This window comes from Salvelinus alpinus, chromosome 16 (genome assembly GCF_045679555.1).
Source record: "Salvelinus alpinus chromosome 16, SLU_Salpinus.1, whole genome shotgun sequence".
NCBI lineage: Eukaryota > Metazoa > Chordata > Actinopteri > Salmoniformes > Salmonidae > Salvelinus > Salvelinus alpinus.
The window spans coordinates 14,420,055-14,438,932 of NC_092101.1; the positions used below are offsets into that span (position 1 = coordinate 14,420,055).

At 44.7% G+C, this 18,878-nt stretch overlaps 1 protein-coding gene across 2 annotated transcripts; it reads left to right on the forward strand.

Moving 5' to 3' along the window:
• The first annotated feature begins 3,867 nt into the window (after positions 1–3,867).
• Positions 3,868–17,727, forward strand: LOC139540904 (megakaryocyte-associated tyrosine-protein kinase-like). 2 transcript variants are annotated; one of them, XM_071344961.1, is made up of 14 exons: positions 3,868–3,967; positions 6,435–6,566; positions 7,003–7,055; positions 7,282–7,392; positions 7,601–7,716; positions 7,941–8,160; positions 12,913–13,006; positions 13,203–13,268; positions 13,392–13,491; positions 13,660–13,744; positions 13,950–14,023; positions 14,238–14,433; positions 14,669–14,755; positions 16,340–17,727. In XM_071344961.1, the coding sequence occupies exons 3-14, from the start codon at positions 7,047–7,049 to the stop codon at positions 16,526–16,528; spliced, it is 1,347 nt and encodes a 448-aa protein (XP_071201062.1). In that variant the 5' UTR covers positions 3,868–3,967; positions 6,435–6,566; positions 7,003–7,046; the 3' UTR covers positions 16,529–17,727. The 2 variants fall into 2 exon arrangements, with proteins under 2 accessions (XP_071201062.1, XP_071201063.1); XM_071344962.1 differs by lacking the exon at positions 13,203–13,268.
• The last annotated feature ends 1,151 nt before the right edge of the window (positions 17,728–18,878 follow it).

Below are 18,878 nucleotides of genomic sequence, written 5' to 3' on the forward strand. Positions count from 1 at the left end.
TAAAGGGTGAAGCAATCAGATGTGATGGGCTAAAATGGGTGATGATTTGCCTGGAAAACTGAAGTTTAATTCCGTCTGGCAGAAATGAGTGTTTGAATCAGGAAAGTTCTCTCAACCTCTACAAGCCAGAATGTTGAATACATTTATATTTTAACATACTTTACCAGTTGTTCATGCGGATGGACCTTTTGGCGGTAGGAATGTGAGACCAATATATCCACACATATATAATTACATCAACTTTTCAAAGCGCTGGTAGTGTGTTCAGATTTCATAAGCATGTGCATAAAGATACATGCATACTTGCCGAACTCGTGCACGTTTCAGGTGATGGGAATCTAAATGCACTACCAGCGCTTTGAAAAGTTGATGTAATACTTTCCTGTGGATATATTGTGTCACATTTCTACCGCCAAAAGGACCAACCGCACTAACAACTGTTAAAATATAATTTGATTCAACATTCTGGCTTGTAGAGCCAGGGGAAACTTTCCTGATTCAAACGTTACAATTCAATGCAATTCAACGTTGGGTTTCCAGGCAAGGTGGTGAATAATCATTGAAGCGCTGCCTAATGTTCGAAGATGCGTATTTGCTTAACGTACACACAACCTTATTGTTTTAATGTGAAAAACTCACGTCGTTGAGTTTGGTAAAATTCAAGCATAATCCTTTACTCAGGTATAAAATCCTAATCAGACACTCATAATGCACCTGTTTATATATCCTAGATAGGTGCCCAATTAGTGCCATCTCTGGGTTGGCATTATAACCATTATCTTAACATCTTCCTTTTAATTTTGAGTTAGCTCGAGCACTTCATACCATTTTAATACCACAGTGAAAATACATATTTACATTATCAACACTTAATTTTTAAAAAGATTTTAAAAAATTAAAAAGATTCCAACGTGCCCATACCGCAGGGGCAGTCTTACATTAGCCCTTGTCGCACTGGTAGCATATTGGGCACCTCTGGGATCCTCAGGTCCTCTCCCACAGCCTCCTGAAATTGTGTAGGCACGGTCTTCCCCGTCTCCTCATGTGTCCTGCCCACACCATCCAGAGGATTTTCTCATTTGGCCCTCCTGTATCCTATGCTCTACTGAACTGGGCGTATGTCCTCCTGGTTCCTTCCATACTTTCGGCCCTTTACTACCACGTCATATGACCTTGCGCTGATGTGCCCTATGCATATGCCAAGACTCCCAAGTGGCATCCCTGGCGTGAGGTGACAGGAGCACTCTGACAGCTTGGCCTTGTTTTATTACAGGCAGATTTTTTTGCATGCTGGTCATAGTAATGTTTTGACTTGTCCTGACGTGCACGTTTGTGTGCCTGAATATCCCCAAAGACCTTTGGTGCGAGGAGCTTGGGAGTTGTTGGCAACAGAGAGTGGGTGCGTCTAGACATTAAGTGCTGTACAGGGCTGCTGCCGAAGCCCTCGGTGGGAGTATTTCTCCACGCCAAAATGGCTTGCCACACAGCTGTGCCTTCCTGCATTGCCTTTGTCATGTGTCTGCTGACTCTGACCTACCATTACTTTGACTGTGGTATGGTGAAGAGGTCACATGACGGAATTCCCAGACTTTTGCAAACAAACCAAAGTCTTGACTCGTGAACTGGGACCCATTATCTGTAACTACACCACTGTCAGGTATGCCATACCTGCTGAACTGCTGCTTACAACAGTTGATGATGCAACCGACTTGTGTCAATCACTTTCTCCACCGCCCAAAAATCAGAAAAGTAGTTCACTATAAATCAGAAAAGGAATGTTCTTTACTGTGAACAGATCCATTCCCACTTTAGACCAAGGACGTGTTGGTATGTCATGTGGCTGCAGCATTTCCTTTTGCTGCTTAGGTAGATTAGCATTACATATGCTGCACACAGCCACAAAATGTTTAATTTCTTGGGTCATGTTGGTCCAGAATACTGAGTCTCTGGCTTTCCTGAGACTGGCTTTGACCTCTGAGTGCCCTGCATGGATACGAGAGAGAATCATTGGGCGTAGAGTTTCTGGCACTATCACCCTGTCGCTTTTGTAGACAACCTCTTCCTGCATTGTGAGTTCATCTCTGTATGTCCAGTAGTCCCTCACTAGGATGGGCGTACTCTTTCTTGTGTCTGGCCAGCCTCTTAGGATAAAAGACTGAAGCATTTGAGAAGTCTTGTCCTCTGCTGAATGAGCTTTGTTAGCATCCCGTGTCTGCGGGGAGATGTTTTGATCAGTAGCATGGTTCACATCTTCAACCTCAGCCTGTAGAGGATATACAGTCTCATTTATCTGATATTGGGGGTGACTAGTTGTTGATAGTGTGCTGCTCTAGACAAGAACTCTGCAATGTGAAGCTCTCTTCCTTTCTTGTATACTACCTGTAGTTGATAACGCTGAAGCTTTAGCGTCATCCTTTTGAAGTCGCTTCGGGGCAGACAGAAGAGGTTTTTAGAAGATAACCTCAAGCGGCTTGTGATCAGTGTGCACCGTGATAAAGTTCCTACCATGAAGGTATTGATCAAAACGGTCACAGGCGAACACCATGGCTAGGCACTCCTTTCAAGTTGGCCATATCCTTGCTCCATGGGTGTCAATGTCCTTGAAGCAAATGCAATGGGCTGCCCCCTCTGCAAGAGTGCTGCCCCTAGGCCTTTGTCACTTGCATCACGTTGTAGGGTCACTTCAGAGAGGTCATAGTACTTCAGTATTGGTTGGTTGCTTACCAATTTCTTGATTTGCTCCAATGCATCATCATGTTGAGGAAGCCATGCCCACAGCACATCTTTATTGGTCACCCGACGCAATGGCTCGCATACGTCAGACGAGGTAGGAATTTGGCTAAGTAATTTACAAAACCAGCGCAGGGGCTCTGCTTTTGCACCTGTAGGTGGCGGCATTTGCTGTACTGCCTCCACCTTCTTGGGGTCTGGCTTCAGGTCTTCAGCTGTCAAAAGATGTCCCGTGTATGTAATACTGGTGAGCCTGAGCTTAACTTTGTCTTTATTCAGCTTTAGATTCATCTACCTTGCTCTTTGTAAGCGCTGAGTCAGGTTGTGGTCATGGTCCTGCACTGCTTTTTCCATTGTAGCACCACAGCCGTGATGTCATCAGCTATGATGCTTATTCCTGGCAGTCCCTGAAGTGCATCATGTTGCCTTCGCTGGTTTCACTCCAAATGGTAACTTTGTCCACCGGTATCTACCATTGGGGTCCAAAATGTGGTGGGTTAACTACTCTTCATCCAAACGTACCTGCCAGTACCCATTTTTTGCATCCATAACCAAAAAGATTTTCACTTTTGCCAGGCTTGGCAGTATCTCTTCAATGGTAGGCATTTGGTAATGTGTCCTACATAAGGCTTTGTTCAGGGAACTTGGATCAAGGCAGACTTATTTTGCCAGGCTTTTCCACTACAACCATGTTGCTTATCCACTTAGTAGGTTTGGTGACCTTCGTAATGACACCCTGTTCCTCCAATGACTCAACAGCCTTTAATATCTTTTCCTTCCGTGGAATGGGGATTCAGCGGGGAAGCTGTTGAACTGGTCTAACAGACTCATCCACCACCAGGTGAAGCCTTCAAAAACGTCCTCAAACTGTTTCAATATTGCCTCTTAGGTGTTCGAGTCTGATGGGACCTTTTGTTTTTAGTGTTGACATGATGAATGACATGCTGGTGGTTGAACTGTAGCAACTTAAGTTTTTCACATGTTTCTGCTGAAAGGAGAGGCTTTTGCAAGGTTTTCACCACTTGGAACTTTAGTACACGTTTCCCCATCATGATTGGCTTGCAGTTCACTCCCCTACTGGTACAGCCTTGCCTTGCTTGGTTGTGGCTTTGCATCTCCATCCTACATTACTTGCATAAAGTCTCTGTCGCTGAGTATATTGACAGTTGAGCCACTGTCTAGCTGGCATTTGATAGTGCTGCTTGGATCATAATCACAGTTATCACATATCAATGGGGTAAGCATTAAGTTTGTAAACCATTTATCTTTGCCACTTTGAACAGAATTAACATCTCATGTATAGCATGTCTGCTTATTCAGCATAATTTTGATCACTGCGTGTATCCTGTTCTAGCAGATTGACAGGCTTACTTTGTCTGCACACTTTTGCAAAAATGTTGTTTTTTTCCCCAAAGAATTTGCATATAACCCCATATGGTGGGCATTTGGCTCTTGCGTGTGTTGATCCACAGTACCTGCACCCTTCTTTAGTATTTTTCTGCCTTAGATCACTGTCCGATTAATTCTGTTTCCATTTTCTATCGACATGGTCTCTGTATTTGTTCTGAGTGGCATAATTTACTGATTCTGCCTGTTCAGGGACAGTGTTCATCTTTTTTAATTGGATCTGCGTCTGTTCGTTTGCTCTGCATATATCTATGCCTTTATTCCGCGTTGTGGTTCGCGCAGCATACTTGCTCTTACATTTACATTTACATTTAAGTCATTTAGCAGACGCTCTTATCCAGAGCGACTTACAAATTGGTGCATTCACCTTATGATATCCAGTGGAACAACCACTTTACAATAGTGCATCTAACTCTTTTAAGGGGGGGAGGGGTTAGAAGGATTACTTTATCCTATCCTAGGTATTCCTTAAAGAGGTGGGGTTTCAGGTGTCTCCGGAAGGTGGTGATTGACTCCGCTGACCTGGCGTCGTGAGGGAGTTTGTTCCACCATTGGGGTGCCAGAGCAGCGAACAGTTTTGACTGGGCTGAGCGGGAACTGTACTTCCTCAGAGGTAGGGAGGCGAGCAGGCCAGAGGTGGATGAACGCAGTGCCCTTGTTTGGGTGTAGGGCCTGATCAGAGCCTGAAGGTACGGAGGTGCCGTTCCCCTCACAGCTCCGTAGGCAAGCACCATGGTCTTGTAGCGGATGCGAGCTTCAACTGGAAGCCAGTGGAGAGAGCGGAGGAGCGGGGTGACGTGAGAGAACTTGGGAAAGTTGAACACCAGACGGGCTGCGGCGTTCTGGATGAGTTGTAGGGGTTTAATGGCACAGGCAGGGAGCCCAGCCAACAGCGAGTTGCAGTAATCCAGACGGGAGATGACAAGTGCCTGGATTAGGACCTGCGCCGCTTCCTGCGTGAGGCAGGGTCGTACTCTGCGAATGTTGTAGAGCATGAACCTACAGGAACGGGTCACCGCCTTGATGTTAGTTGAGAACGACAGGGTGTTGTCCAGGATCACGCCAAGGTTCTTAGCACTCTGGGAGGAGGACACAATGGAGTTGTCAACCGTGATGGCGAGATCATGGAACGGGCAGTCCTTCCCCGGGAGGAAGAGCAGCTCCGTCTTGCCGAGGTTCAGCTTGAGGTGGTGATCCGTCATCCACACTGATATGTCTGCCAGACATGCAGAGATGCGATTCACCACCTGGTTATCAGAGGGGGGAAAGGAGAAGATTAATTGTGTGTCGTCTGCATAGCAATGATAGGAGAGACCATGTGAGGATATGACAGAGCCAAGTGACTTGGTGTATAGCGAGAATAGGAGAGGGCCTAGAACAGAGCCCTGGGGGACACCAGTGGTGAGAGCACGTGGTGCGGAGACAGATTCTCGCCACGCCACCTGGTAGGAGCGACCTGTCAGGTAGGACGCAATCCAAGCGTGGGCCGCGCCGGAGATGCCCAGCTCGGAGAGGGTGATTCCCTTGCTCTTACTCCGTTATCTTTACAGCCAATCACAAGTCTGTCTCTGATCATTTCGTCTATCATTGACCCGAAATCACAAGAATCCGACAATTGACGCAACCTCACAATATATTGACCAGACGTCTGCTTGAGTTTGTTCACGTGTTAAAAATGAATCTTTCATTAATTACATTACGAGTGGGTTCAAAATGTCTTTGTAAAACGTCAACGATTTTCTTATAATTTTCTCTAGCCTCTTCCCCCAGATCTAGGTGACGCTGAAGCATATGGCACTCTCTTCCAATAACACTGAGCAGTGTTGCCCCTCTCACATGCGGGTCATTTTTTATCTAAACCTGTAGCGATTTAATAATTCTCCCACTGATCACGGAAAAACAACCAGTTTTGATACAAATCGCCGTTCATGTCCATGGCGCTAGCCACCGGAATTTGACTGAGACATTGCAGGCTCTTCGTCCTCGCTCATTTGTTCCACTTATTTGCGTTTATCCGACAGCGATTACATTGTCCACATACCTTATCCTATTTTCCATAGCGCTTGACTTTGGGTTATTTTCTCTGACACCATGTTTTTAAGTGAATAACTCACGTCGGAGAGTTTGGTAAAGTTCAAGCATAATCCTTTACTCAGGTATAACATGTTACAGGTCACAACATCCTAATCAGACACTCATAATATACCTGTTTATATATCCTAGAAGGTGCCCCACTGGCGCCATCTCTGGGTTGGCGTTATAGCCATTATCTTAACATTATGTGCTTGTCGTTATAGCCTGTAATGCGACGCGCCGGTGCAATTGGTCACTGGCGTCCGCACTCATTCCACAAATCGAAACAGCAATGAGAAATATGACAGATCGAATCCTAATGCTGATCTACATTATGAACACATTTAGCGTTATAGGTAAGTAACAGTTTCAGCTCAATGTTATAGCTTCACTTGAGTTCTCATTATCAGGAAATAAATAGTCTTAGTTCACACGTCCATTGCTATAGCTCACTAAATGCCTGTATCTAATGACCACTCATCACACCTGTCTTTGGACCATATTACAGTTTGCTTCATTGCTGAGCCTCAGGTATCTCTGACTGCCATATGATGTCCCACCTTGAGTGGTCTGTTTTAATGCTGTTGCCTTATTTATTTTCTTATATTGACCTGCTCCTTCAAATAGGGTTTCTTTTTTTAGGAATGTATATATTTTAATGACTGTGAAGGGAGCAGTGGTAGGCTACTGTTACTCTAACATATTGTTTATTTAGCCTACTATTATTGCTAGAATTGTGTTAAAAGTTTTCCAGATGGTGTTTCTCATAAGAAATTTGCTCTCCTTGAACAGGTTATTACTGATGAATTTACATCTATCCAAACATATTCTTGAGGATGGCAACGGTATGTATCAATTGTATGTCCGGGGTCAGTTACTGGGAGATAAAATCATTAGTTCTGTCATGACACTGCATGGCTTGTTTATCAGTTTGTAGGAAATAGTGACTCATTCCCTCCTGAGAAATAACTGGTTAATGTACCACCATGTCTGAACTTGAATGTTATTTTGAGTTTCTGAGCAACGGATGCTGTAAATGTCAAAGTCGCCTTCTCTATCTCTCCCTTATAGAAGAGTTGGGCGTCCGGCACACGTGTTGCCAAGAGTGACCACAGCAAACCTAAAGCTGGTGAACTGGCCTACCGCAAAGGAGACATCCTTACTATTGTGGAAACAGGAACGGTACATAACAATTTATGTTGTTATTCTGGGGTCAGAAAAATGGCTCAGGGGCCCTCGTTGCACACAATGTACTTTTCAAATGTAATAATCTAAACTTTCCCCTGCTCTTTGTGCACTGTACTCTGGCGGGGGCTCTATAAATACAGTTGAGATGAAATTAATCTATTTGCATGATTCTACTGAATGCTATTCTGATGCTGTTTTCTAGGGGAAAGGACATTACAAGGCCAGACACAACACCACAGGAGAGGAAGGACTCGTCTCTGCCACCAACATGCGAGAACGAGAGGCCATTTGCGTCGACCCTAGTCTCAGTCTCATGCCGTAGGTCAATTTAAGGCTATGCGTCTGGACTTCTATATATAGACCTATATTACAATACACCTACTTTATAGCATACAACTATAGTACAATTGAGATGGGAGATTTGGTCCAGTTTGGTTAGCTGTGAGCTAGGGCCAAGTGGTTTTCCTGACCATGCGACAACTCCTGGCCCTTTATGGAATATCTATCTAATCCCGACCAATAACTCTGTTGGTCCATGCCAGCTGGTTCCATGGGAAGATCTCAGGTCCTGAGGCGGTGTCCAAGCTGCTGCCTGTGGAGGATGGCCTGTTCCTGGTGCGGGAGTCCATCCGCCACCATGGTGATTACGTGCTCTGTGTCAGCTACTCCAGCCAGGTCATCCACTACCGAGTCATCTACCAGGACAGCAAACTGACCATCGACAACACCCAGTACTTCTACAACCTCTTAGACATGATAGAGGTGAGGAGGAGATAGATCTGTTTAATTTATTTACACTTTTATTTATGAAGTTTAGTCTCATTGAGATAAAATCTATTTTGTAAGACAGACCTTATTGGTAGGGTCAGGAGTGTTTATATAGAAAATTAGCTGAACATGTTGGGATATGTGAACGCAGTGCAGAACTTTTAATAAACAGCTTAACATTCCTAAGGCCACGTGGCCAGACGGAATTCCTGGATCGTACTCGGCGCATGCACTGACAGATGGCAAGTGTCTTCACTGACATTTTCAACCTGTCCCTGATCCGCTCTGTAATACCTATATGTTTCAAGCAGACCACCATAGTCCCCGTGCTCAAGAACGCCAAGGTAACCTGCCTAAATGACCATCGCCCCGTAGCACTCACATCTATAGCTATGAAATGCTTTGAAATTCTGGTCATGGCTCACATGAACACCATCATCCCAGACACCCTGGACCCACTCCAAATTTCAAACCACCCCAGAAGATCCACAGATGACGCACACTGACCTCACACACTTGGACAAAAGGAATGCCTATGTAAGAATGTTGTTAATTGACTACAGCTCAGCATTCAACACCAAACCTCCCTCCAAGCTCATCACAAAGCTCAGGACCCTGGGACTCCCTTTGCAACTGGATCCTTGACTTCTTGACGGGCCATCCCCAGGCGGTGAGGGTAGGCAACACTGGGGCCCCTCAGGGGTATTTGCTTAGTCCCCTCCTGTACTCTCTGTTCATCCACGGCTGTGTGGCCGCGCACGACTCCAACACCATCATAAAGTTTGCTGACGACACGACATTGGTAGTACTAATCACAGGCAAAGATGAGGCAGCCTATAGGGAGGAGGTCAGAGACCTGGCAGTCTGGTGCCAGGACAACAACCTCTCCCTCAATGTCAGCAAGACAAAGGAGCTTATCGTGGACTACAGGAAACGGAGGGGCGAGCACACCCTTATCCACATCGATGGGGCTGTAGTGGAGCGGGTCGAGAGCGTCAAGTTCTTCGGTGTCCACATCACTAAGGACTTAACATGGTCCATACACACCCACACAGTTGTGAAGAGGGCACGACAGTGCCTCTTCCCCCACAGGAGGCTGAAAAGATTTGGCATGGGCTCTCACATCCTCAAAAGTTCTACAGCTTCACCATTGAGAGCATCTTGACTTGCTGCATCATTGCTTGGTACTGCAAGGCACCCGACCGCAAGGTGCTACAGAGGGTGTTGAGTACGGACCAGTGCATCACTAGGGCCGAGCTCCCTGCCATCCAGGACCTCTATACCAGGCGGTGTCAGAGGAAGGCCCAAAAACGTGTCAGACTTCAGACACCCAAGCCATAGACTATTCTTTCTGCTACCGCATGGCAAGCGGTACCAGTGCACCAAGTCTGGAACCAACAGGACCCTGAAAAGCTTCTACTCAAATCAAATCAAATTGTATTAGTCACATCCACCGAATACAACAGGTCTGACCTTACAGTGAAATGCTTACTTACGAGCCCCTAACCAACAATGCAGTTAAAAAAAAAATATGAATAAGAAATAAAAGTAACAAGTAATTAAAGAGCGGCAGTAAAATAACAATAGCGAGACTATATACAGGGGGTTACCGGTACAGAGTCAATGTGCGGGGGCACCGTTTAGTCGAGGTAATTGAGGTAATATGTACATGTAGGTAGAGTTATTAAAGTGACTATGCATAAATAATAACAGAGAGTAGCAACGGTATAGGGGAGGGGGGGCAATGCAAATAGTCTGGGTAGCCATTTGATTAGATGTTCAGGAGTCTTATTGCTTGGGGGTAGAAGTTGTTTAGAAGTCTTTTGGATCTAGACTTGGCACTCCGGTACTGCTTGCCGTGCGGTAGCAGAGAGAACAGTCTATGACTAGGGTGTCTGGAGTCTTTGACCATTTTGAGTGCCTTCCTCTGACACCGCCTGGTATAGAGGTCCTGGATGGCAGGAAGCTTGGCCCCAGTGATGTACTGGGCCGTACACACTACCCTCTGTAGTGCCTTGCAGTCGGAGGCCAAGCAGTTGCCATACCAGGCAGTGATGCAACCAGTCAGGATGCGCTCGATGGTGCAGCTGTAGAATCTTTTGAGGATCTGAGGACCCATGCCAAATCTTTTAAGTCTCCTGAAGGGGAATAGGTTTTGTCATGCCCTCTTCACGGCTATCTTGGTGTGCTTGGACCATGTTAGTTTGTTGGTGATGTGGACACCAAGGAACACTACAGCCCCGTCGATGAGAATGGGTGCGTGTTCGGTCCTCTTTTTCCTGTAGTCAACAATCATCTCATTTGTCTTGATCACGTTGAGGGAGAGGTTGTTGTCCTGGCACCACACGGCCAGGTCTCTGACCTCCTCCCTATAAGCTGTCTCGTCATTGTCGGTGATCAGGCCTACAACTGTTGTGTCATCGGCAAACTTAGTGATGGTGTTGGAGTCGTACCTGCCCATGCAGTCATGAGAGAATAGGGAGTACAGGATGGGACTGAGGACGCACCCCTGAGGGGCCCCTGTGTTGAGGATCAGCGTGGCGGATGTGTTGTGATCTACCCTTACCACCTGGGGGCGTCCCGTCATGAAGTCCAGTATCCAGTTGCAGAGGGAGGTGTTTAGTCCCAGGGTCCTTAACTTATTGATGAGCTTTGAGGGCACTATGGTGTTGAATGCTGAGCTGTAGTCATTGAAAAGCATTCTCACATAGGTGTTCCTTTTGTCCAGGTGGGAAAGGTCAGTGTGGAGTGCAATAGAGATTGCATCATCTGTGGATCTGTTAGGGCGGTGTGCAAATTGGAGTGGGTCTAGGGTTTCTGGGATAACGGTGTTGATGTGAGCCATTACCAGCCTTTCAAAGCACTTCATAGCTTCAGACGTGAGCACTACGGGTCAGTAGTCATTTTAGCAGGTTACCTTAGTGTTCTTGGGCACAGGGACTATGATGGTCTGCTTAAAACATGTTGTTATTACAGACTCAGACAGGGAGAGATTGAAAATGTCAGTGAAGACACTTGCCAGTTGGTCAGCTCATGCTCGCAGTACACAGCCGAGAGCGTGATCACACAGTCTTCCGGAACAGCTGGTGCACTCATGCATGTTTCAGTGTTATTTACCTTGAAGCGAGCATAGAAGTGGTTTAGCTTGACTGGTAGGCTTGTGTCACTGGGCAGCTCTCGGCTGTGCTTCCCTTTGCAATCTTTAATGGTTTGCAAGCCCTGTCACATCCGACGAGCGTCAGAGCCGGTGTAGTACGATTCGATCTCTAAGCCATACAAATGCTAAACAAGACTGCTAAATAGCTAATCAAATGGCTACCAGGACTACCTGCATATGCACACACACTGGACTCAACCCATACACTCACACATATTACACTTACACTACATCGTATACACACAAACACACACACACACACTACATACGCCCACACATGCATGCTGGTGGTATTTGCTACTACCTGCATGCTGACGCCATGCACACACTTTCATACCACATACGCTGCTGCTCCGCATAAGCTGCTGCTACAGCTCATTCTATTTTATCCTGTTGTCTACTCACTTTACCCTTATAGCTACCTCAATTACCTCGTACCCCTGCACATCGACTCGGCATGTGACAAATAAAATGTGATTTGATTTGGTACTGGTACTCGATTTTTATACTTGTTCTATTTTGAAATGTTTTTGTTTTTCATTGTGTATTTATTCCTCGTGTCACTTTACTCACTGTTAGTCTACTGTTAGTCTCACTGTTAGTCTACACCTGTAGTTTACGAAGCATGTGACAAATAACATTTGATTTGAGGGTTTCCTAACAAATATCTTGCCTACGGTTCTATACTGATGAGCTAATGTTCATTGTCACAACAGGGAGCCTCTCTATGGAAAATTGATCACACTGAATTTGACTTGAACAACACCAAGGCTAACTGTGACCCATTTGAAAGGAAGTGTCGTTTACTGTTTACGGTTTACAAGAAAGGCTTAAGTCTCAGCAGACCTTTTTAATGTTTATATTGAGCCTGTGAGTTTCCGAGCTATTGGAATGCACAGCCACAATGGTGTTTGGAGATGTGAGTGACTGTAAAGACTAAATATTCCTCACCACTCCCTTATCTGTGGAGCACAGATGTCTTTAGTCCAGACTCATATCGCTGACTAACTCTTGTGAGGAAATAAAGGGAGAATCCAGCTGCTCCCTGACACACACACAGCTGTGGGCAGGACTATTGGATTTAAAAATACAATATGTTTGTGTACAGTTCACCATACCATTATTCTGTTTTCTTTTCGATAGTACTAAATTGGTTTGGTTTTAGAATGAATAACTAACATTAAATACTGTACATACATTCAGTATACTGTATGTGGCCCATACACACACCTGTGTTGTGAGTTTTAGCAACAAACTTAGTAAAAAAATTAACAACCCTCATAAGTTTGCGACAGATATATTTGGTAAATCTAGCTCAAACGGCACGTCATAACAGTAGTCAGGACACAAGTCTTCTTTAGTTTCACTGCAAAGCCACAGTGCACTAACCACAGTGCACTAACCACAGTGCACTAACCACAGTGCACTAACCACAGTGCACTAACCACAGTGCACTAACCACAGATGATACGGGGCAGGTGTTGAAGCTTAGCTCTCTAACACAGCATTATTCTCTCCAAAAGTGTCAATGACAGTATAGTTCAGTCTCTGTTTTTAATATAAGCTGTCACTAATGGCTATCTTTGCAGTTCTACTCCAAGAGCAAGGGAGCTATTGTTACCAAACTTCTAAAGCCCAAGGAGAAGGAGGGCACCAAGTCAGCTGAGTTGGAGCTGTCTAAAAGTAAGTGCTTGGGCTTTACAGTCTCATGATGTGTCAGAGTTGGCCTCCTCAAGGCTCAGAGATCTATGCCTTTCTGGGTGGGGGCCACAGGGTATTTTGTGGGTGGGAGGGTGTGTCTCACGTCTTTTCTTTTGAAGTGAGAGCTATAAAGAATGAAAAGCTACTTGTTTTAGACTGGTGTCTGTCTGTGTCACAGCGGGATGGCTGCTGGATATCAGGGAGCTGACCTTGGGAGGGAGTATCGGGGAGGGGGAGTTTGGAGGTGAGATTGCAATGTCTTATTGGGAATTTTTTAAATGAGCCGGTAAACCATTCTAACGTTGAATTGAACCCTGATTCTAGATGTTACAGGTTTAATTGACAGTCTTATCCTTTTGTCCCCTAGCGGTGTATGAAGGAGACTACATGGGCCAGAAGGTGGCAGTAAAGAACATTAAATGTGATGTAACAGCACAGGCATTCTTAGAAGAGACCACTGTCATGACGTGAGTCGAGAGTAACGAGACATGTTTTCTTGATTAACTTAATTAAATTTAGGAACTTCTGTCTTTTGTTCCTTCGTCCCCTTTTTACTTCCTTTCTTTCTTACTTCCTTGCTTCCTCACCCTTCATTCCTTCCTTAATTGATTGTTTTTGGTCTGACTCGCCACTAGGAAACTGCAGCATAAGAATCTGGTGCGGTTGTTGGGGGTGATCCTACACAATGGACTGCACATCGTCACAGAGCTCATGGCCAAGGTACTGCTGCCGTGACTTCAGTACAGTCAATCTGTCATCACCGTCAATCAAGATTAACAAATATACTAGGAGTAGACTTAATCTCAGTCCAGGAGACAGGCCTTAAAAGCTTGTTGATGCAAAACAATTGTAGCAAGCACACACTTAGGGACTAATTTAGATTACACAACACTTATCCAACCGTCTCTTTATTTGTGCGTTGCAGGGTAATCTGGAGAACTTCCTCCGGACAAGGGGCCGTTATGTCATCAGCACTGACCAGCTACTACGCTTTGCACTGTGAGGCCATATCATAGAGTTAAATAGAACTCTATATACTGTACCTTACTACAGTCACACTGCCCTTTAACAGTCATTCATAGCAGTCATTCATAGCTGATCCCATCCCATATACAGTTAAACGGCTCTTCTTGGGACTCTCCCTGTCGCATTACCAACCTTACATTTGTGTCTATTTCAGTATATAAGACTGTGTGTGTTGTTGTGTGTTCAGAGATGTATGTGAGGGTATGGAGTACCTGGAGTCTAAGAGGTTGGTCCACAGAGACCTAGCAGCCCGTAACATCCTGGTCTCCAACGAGGGCGTGGCCAAGGTCAGTGACTTTGGATTGACCAAGTTGGACTGCAAGGCCTCAGACAACGCTAAACTACCAGTCAAATGGACAGCCCCTGAAGCCCTGAAGAAAGAGGTATGAGGATGTTTGCCCCTCGAACGTTTATCACGCTTACGGTACAGACTTATGTGTATTCACAGACTTAAAGAATGTATAATTCATGTGAATCGTGTATGATTGTTGACTGGTGTCAGGGTTTTAGCCTATGTCGTTATTAGACAATACCTCTCATGTCAGTCAGCCATCGTTGTTGCGATTTTGGCTACCTATCATTGATTTGCCTTTGTGGTTATGTGTGGTTGTCTTGCAGAAATTCTCCACGCGGTCAGACGTATGGAGCTACGGTGTTCTCCTTTGGGAGACGTTCTCTTATGGTCGACAACCCTACCCCGAGATGGTGAGTCCTGACTTTACATCACCGTTCATAAAGATCAGTGGAGTTATGAGTCACTGTGGAAGCACAATGCGACAAACATTTGTATGAGACAAATGTGAGCTGTTTTGTTTTTTTCTTTGAAAAATCAATCAAGGCAGTCCACCCCAGTTGCTCACTTTCTTCAGGTGGTGTAATGCGCGGAACGATGGCATGCCATAGCTCTCTGTCATTCATGGAAGCTGCAAGGTCCTCTGTTCTGACACCAGTGTTGCAGCAGGTGTCCCAGTGGTCTTAGCCTGTGGGAGGAGAGCCTCGGTGTCCTCTGGATACCTGCGAGAGTGTCCAGTGTCCTTATCTTCGCGCTGATCAGTGACAAAGTGCCAACCCAGTAGTTTTTACTACCTGGTGCACCATAGACATCCTGACACCAGCGCGTTTCACCTATTATGGTTGGTCCTAATGGAAAACGTATATATATATTTATTTTTTTACATGTATGCCTTTATGACCCATTATCCACGTACGTCAGCAGTGCTTTATCCACTGATAGACTTACGGTATTGAAACGAAGGAAACTCTGCCTGAGGTTAAAGGCCGTGTAAGTGCGTCACAGGACAAGGATTTGCACCGGACTCATTTTATCTCTCCTGAATGGGTGTCGGAAGGAAATGAGGGGATTCAGAAGCTTGGCTCTGGTCCTACTGTGTGTAGTTATGATGTTTTACCAGTAGGGGACCCCTGTGAATAGGTTTAAACCATATTTCTGTCCCATGGTTTCTGATACGGTCATATACTGTAGTCTGTCCCATACCTCTGTTTCTTTAGCACTACATCTTCATTGACACTCATTGTCACCATATGTGTTAATTTGAAGAAAAACACCCTAGTCTTGGTGAAGCAGCACCGATAACTGCCCTGTCATCACGGCAGAGTTTGTTAACTCTAGAGAAATGGAAGGGTGCATTATTTATTTACTTCATACTTAAAATCCTCTTTATTCATGCTTTATCTGTTTGTAGGGAGTCTCAGTTACTCCCCACACAGGTATGTAAAGCAGAGAATCAAAGCAATGGTACTAAGCAGGTAATAATGGCAGGGATAAACCAGGATTAGTGCTTGTAGGCCGCGTTTCTACGGCAACAGCTCCTGTTGGCAGCCAGCCAAAAAGAAGAACGAAGGGGCGGGGTGAGGAGTGTGAGAGAGGTTGTGCGTTCATGAGTGCGTATGTGTGTTTGTACATGTAGGGGGGAAGAGATTATGGAACTTGCACTCTCCTGTGACACACAGTCTCAATCCGTTGTACCTGTCCAGCCCTATCCCTGTTTACCTGGCAGGACAAGGGGAATATGAGGACATGGCATGGGCAGCCAGCGGGGGATCAACTAGACTGACTTAAAGCATGCTTAGTGGTGGTTTAACCATATAATTAGAATGAGTGGCTCATACTGTACTTGTTTAATGCAGGTGATGTAACATACAGATACAGTATGTAGACAAAATGTTGTGTGATTGATATTAATTTTGTGTCCACTAAAAAGTTAACAGGCCCTTTAAGAGGGGATGACATTATCACATGTCCCATCTTTTTCCTTATGTCTCCCTCAGTGTCTGAAGGAGGTGAAGGAGCTTGTGGAGCAGGGTTACCGTATGGAGGCTCCAGAGGAGTGTCCCCCCGGTGTCTACGCCCTGATGAGGTGCTGCTGGGAGGCTGAGCCCAGGAAGAGGCCCTCCTTCCAGAAACTACAGGAGAAGCTGGAGAGAGAGCTGACCAAACACAGCCCTGGTCCTGGCTAATGAAATCAATTTAATAATCCTATTCAAATAACTACTGTTCTTTTGTTGTGAGCTGCCTGGAGCAGGGACAGTAACAGGGACAGTAACCCGGGACAGGTGGCCCCAAGTGGTTACAGCTCGCTTCACAGCTTTCCCTGGAAACTCAATGTATTCTAGCATCACACGGACAAAAGAGTAGCGGATGAAGGCGTTTGCTTCTGCTGCTGCGTTCTGCTGCGTGCGCGTGCGCGCACACATCCTGTATTTGGCTACAGTGTAAAATCATGCATCTTGATTTGCTTAAAGAAAAAGCATATCGTTTTTATGGCAAAATTGTTTAAACGAATGTTGAGTTTGTGCGATGAAGGATGCAGGATATTATAATAAGACATAACCTGTAACAACATGTTATGGATTTACTGTAATGAAGAGTCCTTACACTTATTTCTGTCTGTGGTATTAGAGGGAGCAACTCAACTCGTCATATCTCCACACCCCAATTCTGTTTCCTGAGCAACATACTGTATTATTTGTGTTACTAAAATGTGGCCATTATTTTTGCTTTCATAAGAGACAGAGAGCGAAAAGGATAGAGGGAGAGCGAGATGCAAAGAGGGAAAATGCTGATCCGGGATTAAATCCCAGATCATCCGTATCTGCTTGTTTCAGACTGTAATTGTCCAGCAATATGCCCTGCGACTCGGAGCTTAATATGTGAAATCTTGAATGTTATTGCTGATATTAGTGAGGAATTACAAAGCCGACAGCAGTTTGTCTGTGTACAAGCTCTGAGGAGCTACAGGGGATTGGGACGGAATATCCTATTTTATTTTCAGTTCATTTGCCATAAATGTAGTAGGCCTATACTCCCATAAAACCAGTGACTCAGCAGGTCTTAGTCGATCTATCTGTGTAAAGGGAATTTCTTTATTAAATCCTGTTCCTAAAAGCAAAGGGGTGCTCAGTTTGGACAGTAATTGTTGGATTTTGGACAATGGACATTTACAAAGAAGAGAAACATGCTGCATCTGGGGTTTACAAAAACCTTTTTTTTTTTTAAATAATGTAGAGCACGTAAGGGACTTATCTCTAAAACAACCAAGGTTCCTCTGTCTTCAAGCAGCTATGATTTAACTCAACCCAGATTAGAGAGGGGAGAGATTTTTATTTTATTATTGTTGTCACGTTACAACCCAAATTAAAGATGTCATTAGTTTTAAGTCTTTGTAAGCCTGGTATTTGTCTTTCACCCATGGGATGGACCCCAGATTGAGTCCTGATCCGCTCCCATCACATCATTTGCTTTGTTTCCCTAAAACTTCTAATGGATGATTTGAAATATTCCAAGAAATGATGAAAAAATAAATAGGAACATTTTTAATTTATTAAAAGATTTAGGTGGCATTTGACTTATTTCTGGTTAAAGACAACGGGTATTGAAGAAGGAATTGTTATAATGAAGAAGGAATTGAAGAAGGAATTGTCTGTGATTTAAGGAGAAGCCCTACAGTGTATTGGTCACTACCGGTACCGTGCAGTAGATTTAAAATTACTGGAAACCACTTAAATTCAACTGGATCCCATTCTCATGCACTCAAGTTCTTGCGAACTCACTACTGTAGAACAACATTAAGTGGGAGTTTGTTTACGATACAAATTCCTTTGTTCTGTTAGCCATCTCATTAGAAATATTTTAGAATGTTGACGTTTAACTATGGTAGTCTTCCTATACACAGACGACACGCTGTGCGCAGGGCCCCACGGCCGTTAGGGGGCCCCCCACCAAAAACAAAGAAAACATCTGAGTCTCAATTTACTGTAGAATACACAAGGTGCAATTTCAAAATTTGGTAGTGCATCAGCAGTTTTTTTCTGATGTCAGTGTCAGTCACTGACAGTCACTCAATTAGTCCATGTCCGCTAACAGTTTATAAGATTTCTTAGGTAATTAAGTCTAGCCAGATATCTAAACCTTATCTACTGGGCACGTCCCCAGGGGCCCTAACCTCCAGGGAGACTCCGACCCCCAGGGGGCCTCCATTGATTTTGTTAGTCACCCAAGTATCATATGAACATGGCATAAGTGTATGAACATTACACATGTCACTATAATAACATATTACAGTATATAGTTATGGCTCTTACAATAAGACCGGAGAAGTCTGGTGCTAGAGTGGAGGTCAGAGTGGATATGGGGGCATTTAAAAAAAAAACGTGTTTAAATGCCACTATTTAGACATTCTAATGAGACCATGATGGTGTTTGACTTGTCGTCAACCGGGTCATTATTAGTTACGTTGGCCAAGCCTTTCTTGGATTGCTCCATTGATAATTGTGGCCAAGGCTGAGCTTAACCTGAAGTTGACTGGGA

Coding starts and splice junctions, on each gene's coding strand:
- LOC139540904 (XM_071344961.1), top strand. Junction 13,492..13,659: donor GAAGAGACCACTGTCATGAC/GTGAGTCGAGAG, acceptor ACTCGCCACTAG/GAAACTGCAGCATAAGAATC. Junction 14,756..16,339: donor GACAACCCTACCCCGAGATG/GTGAGTCCTGAC, acceptor TGTCTCCCTCAG/TGTCTGAAGGAGGTGAAGGA.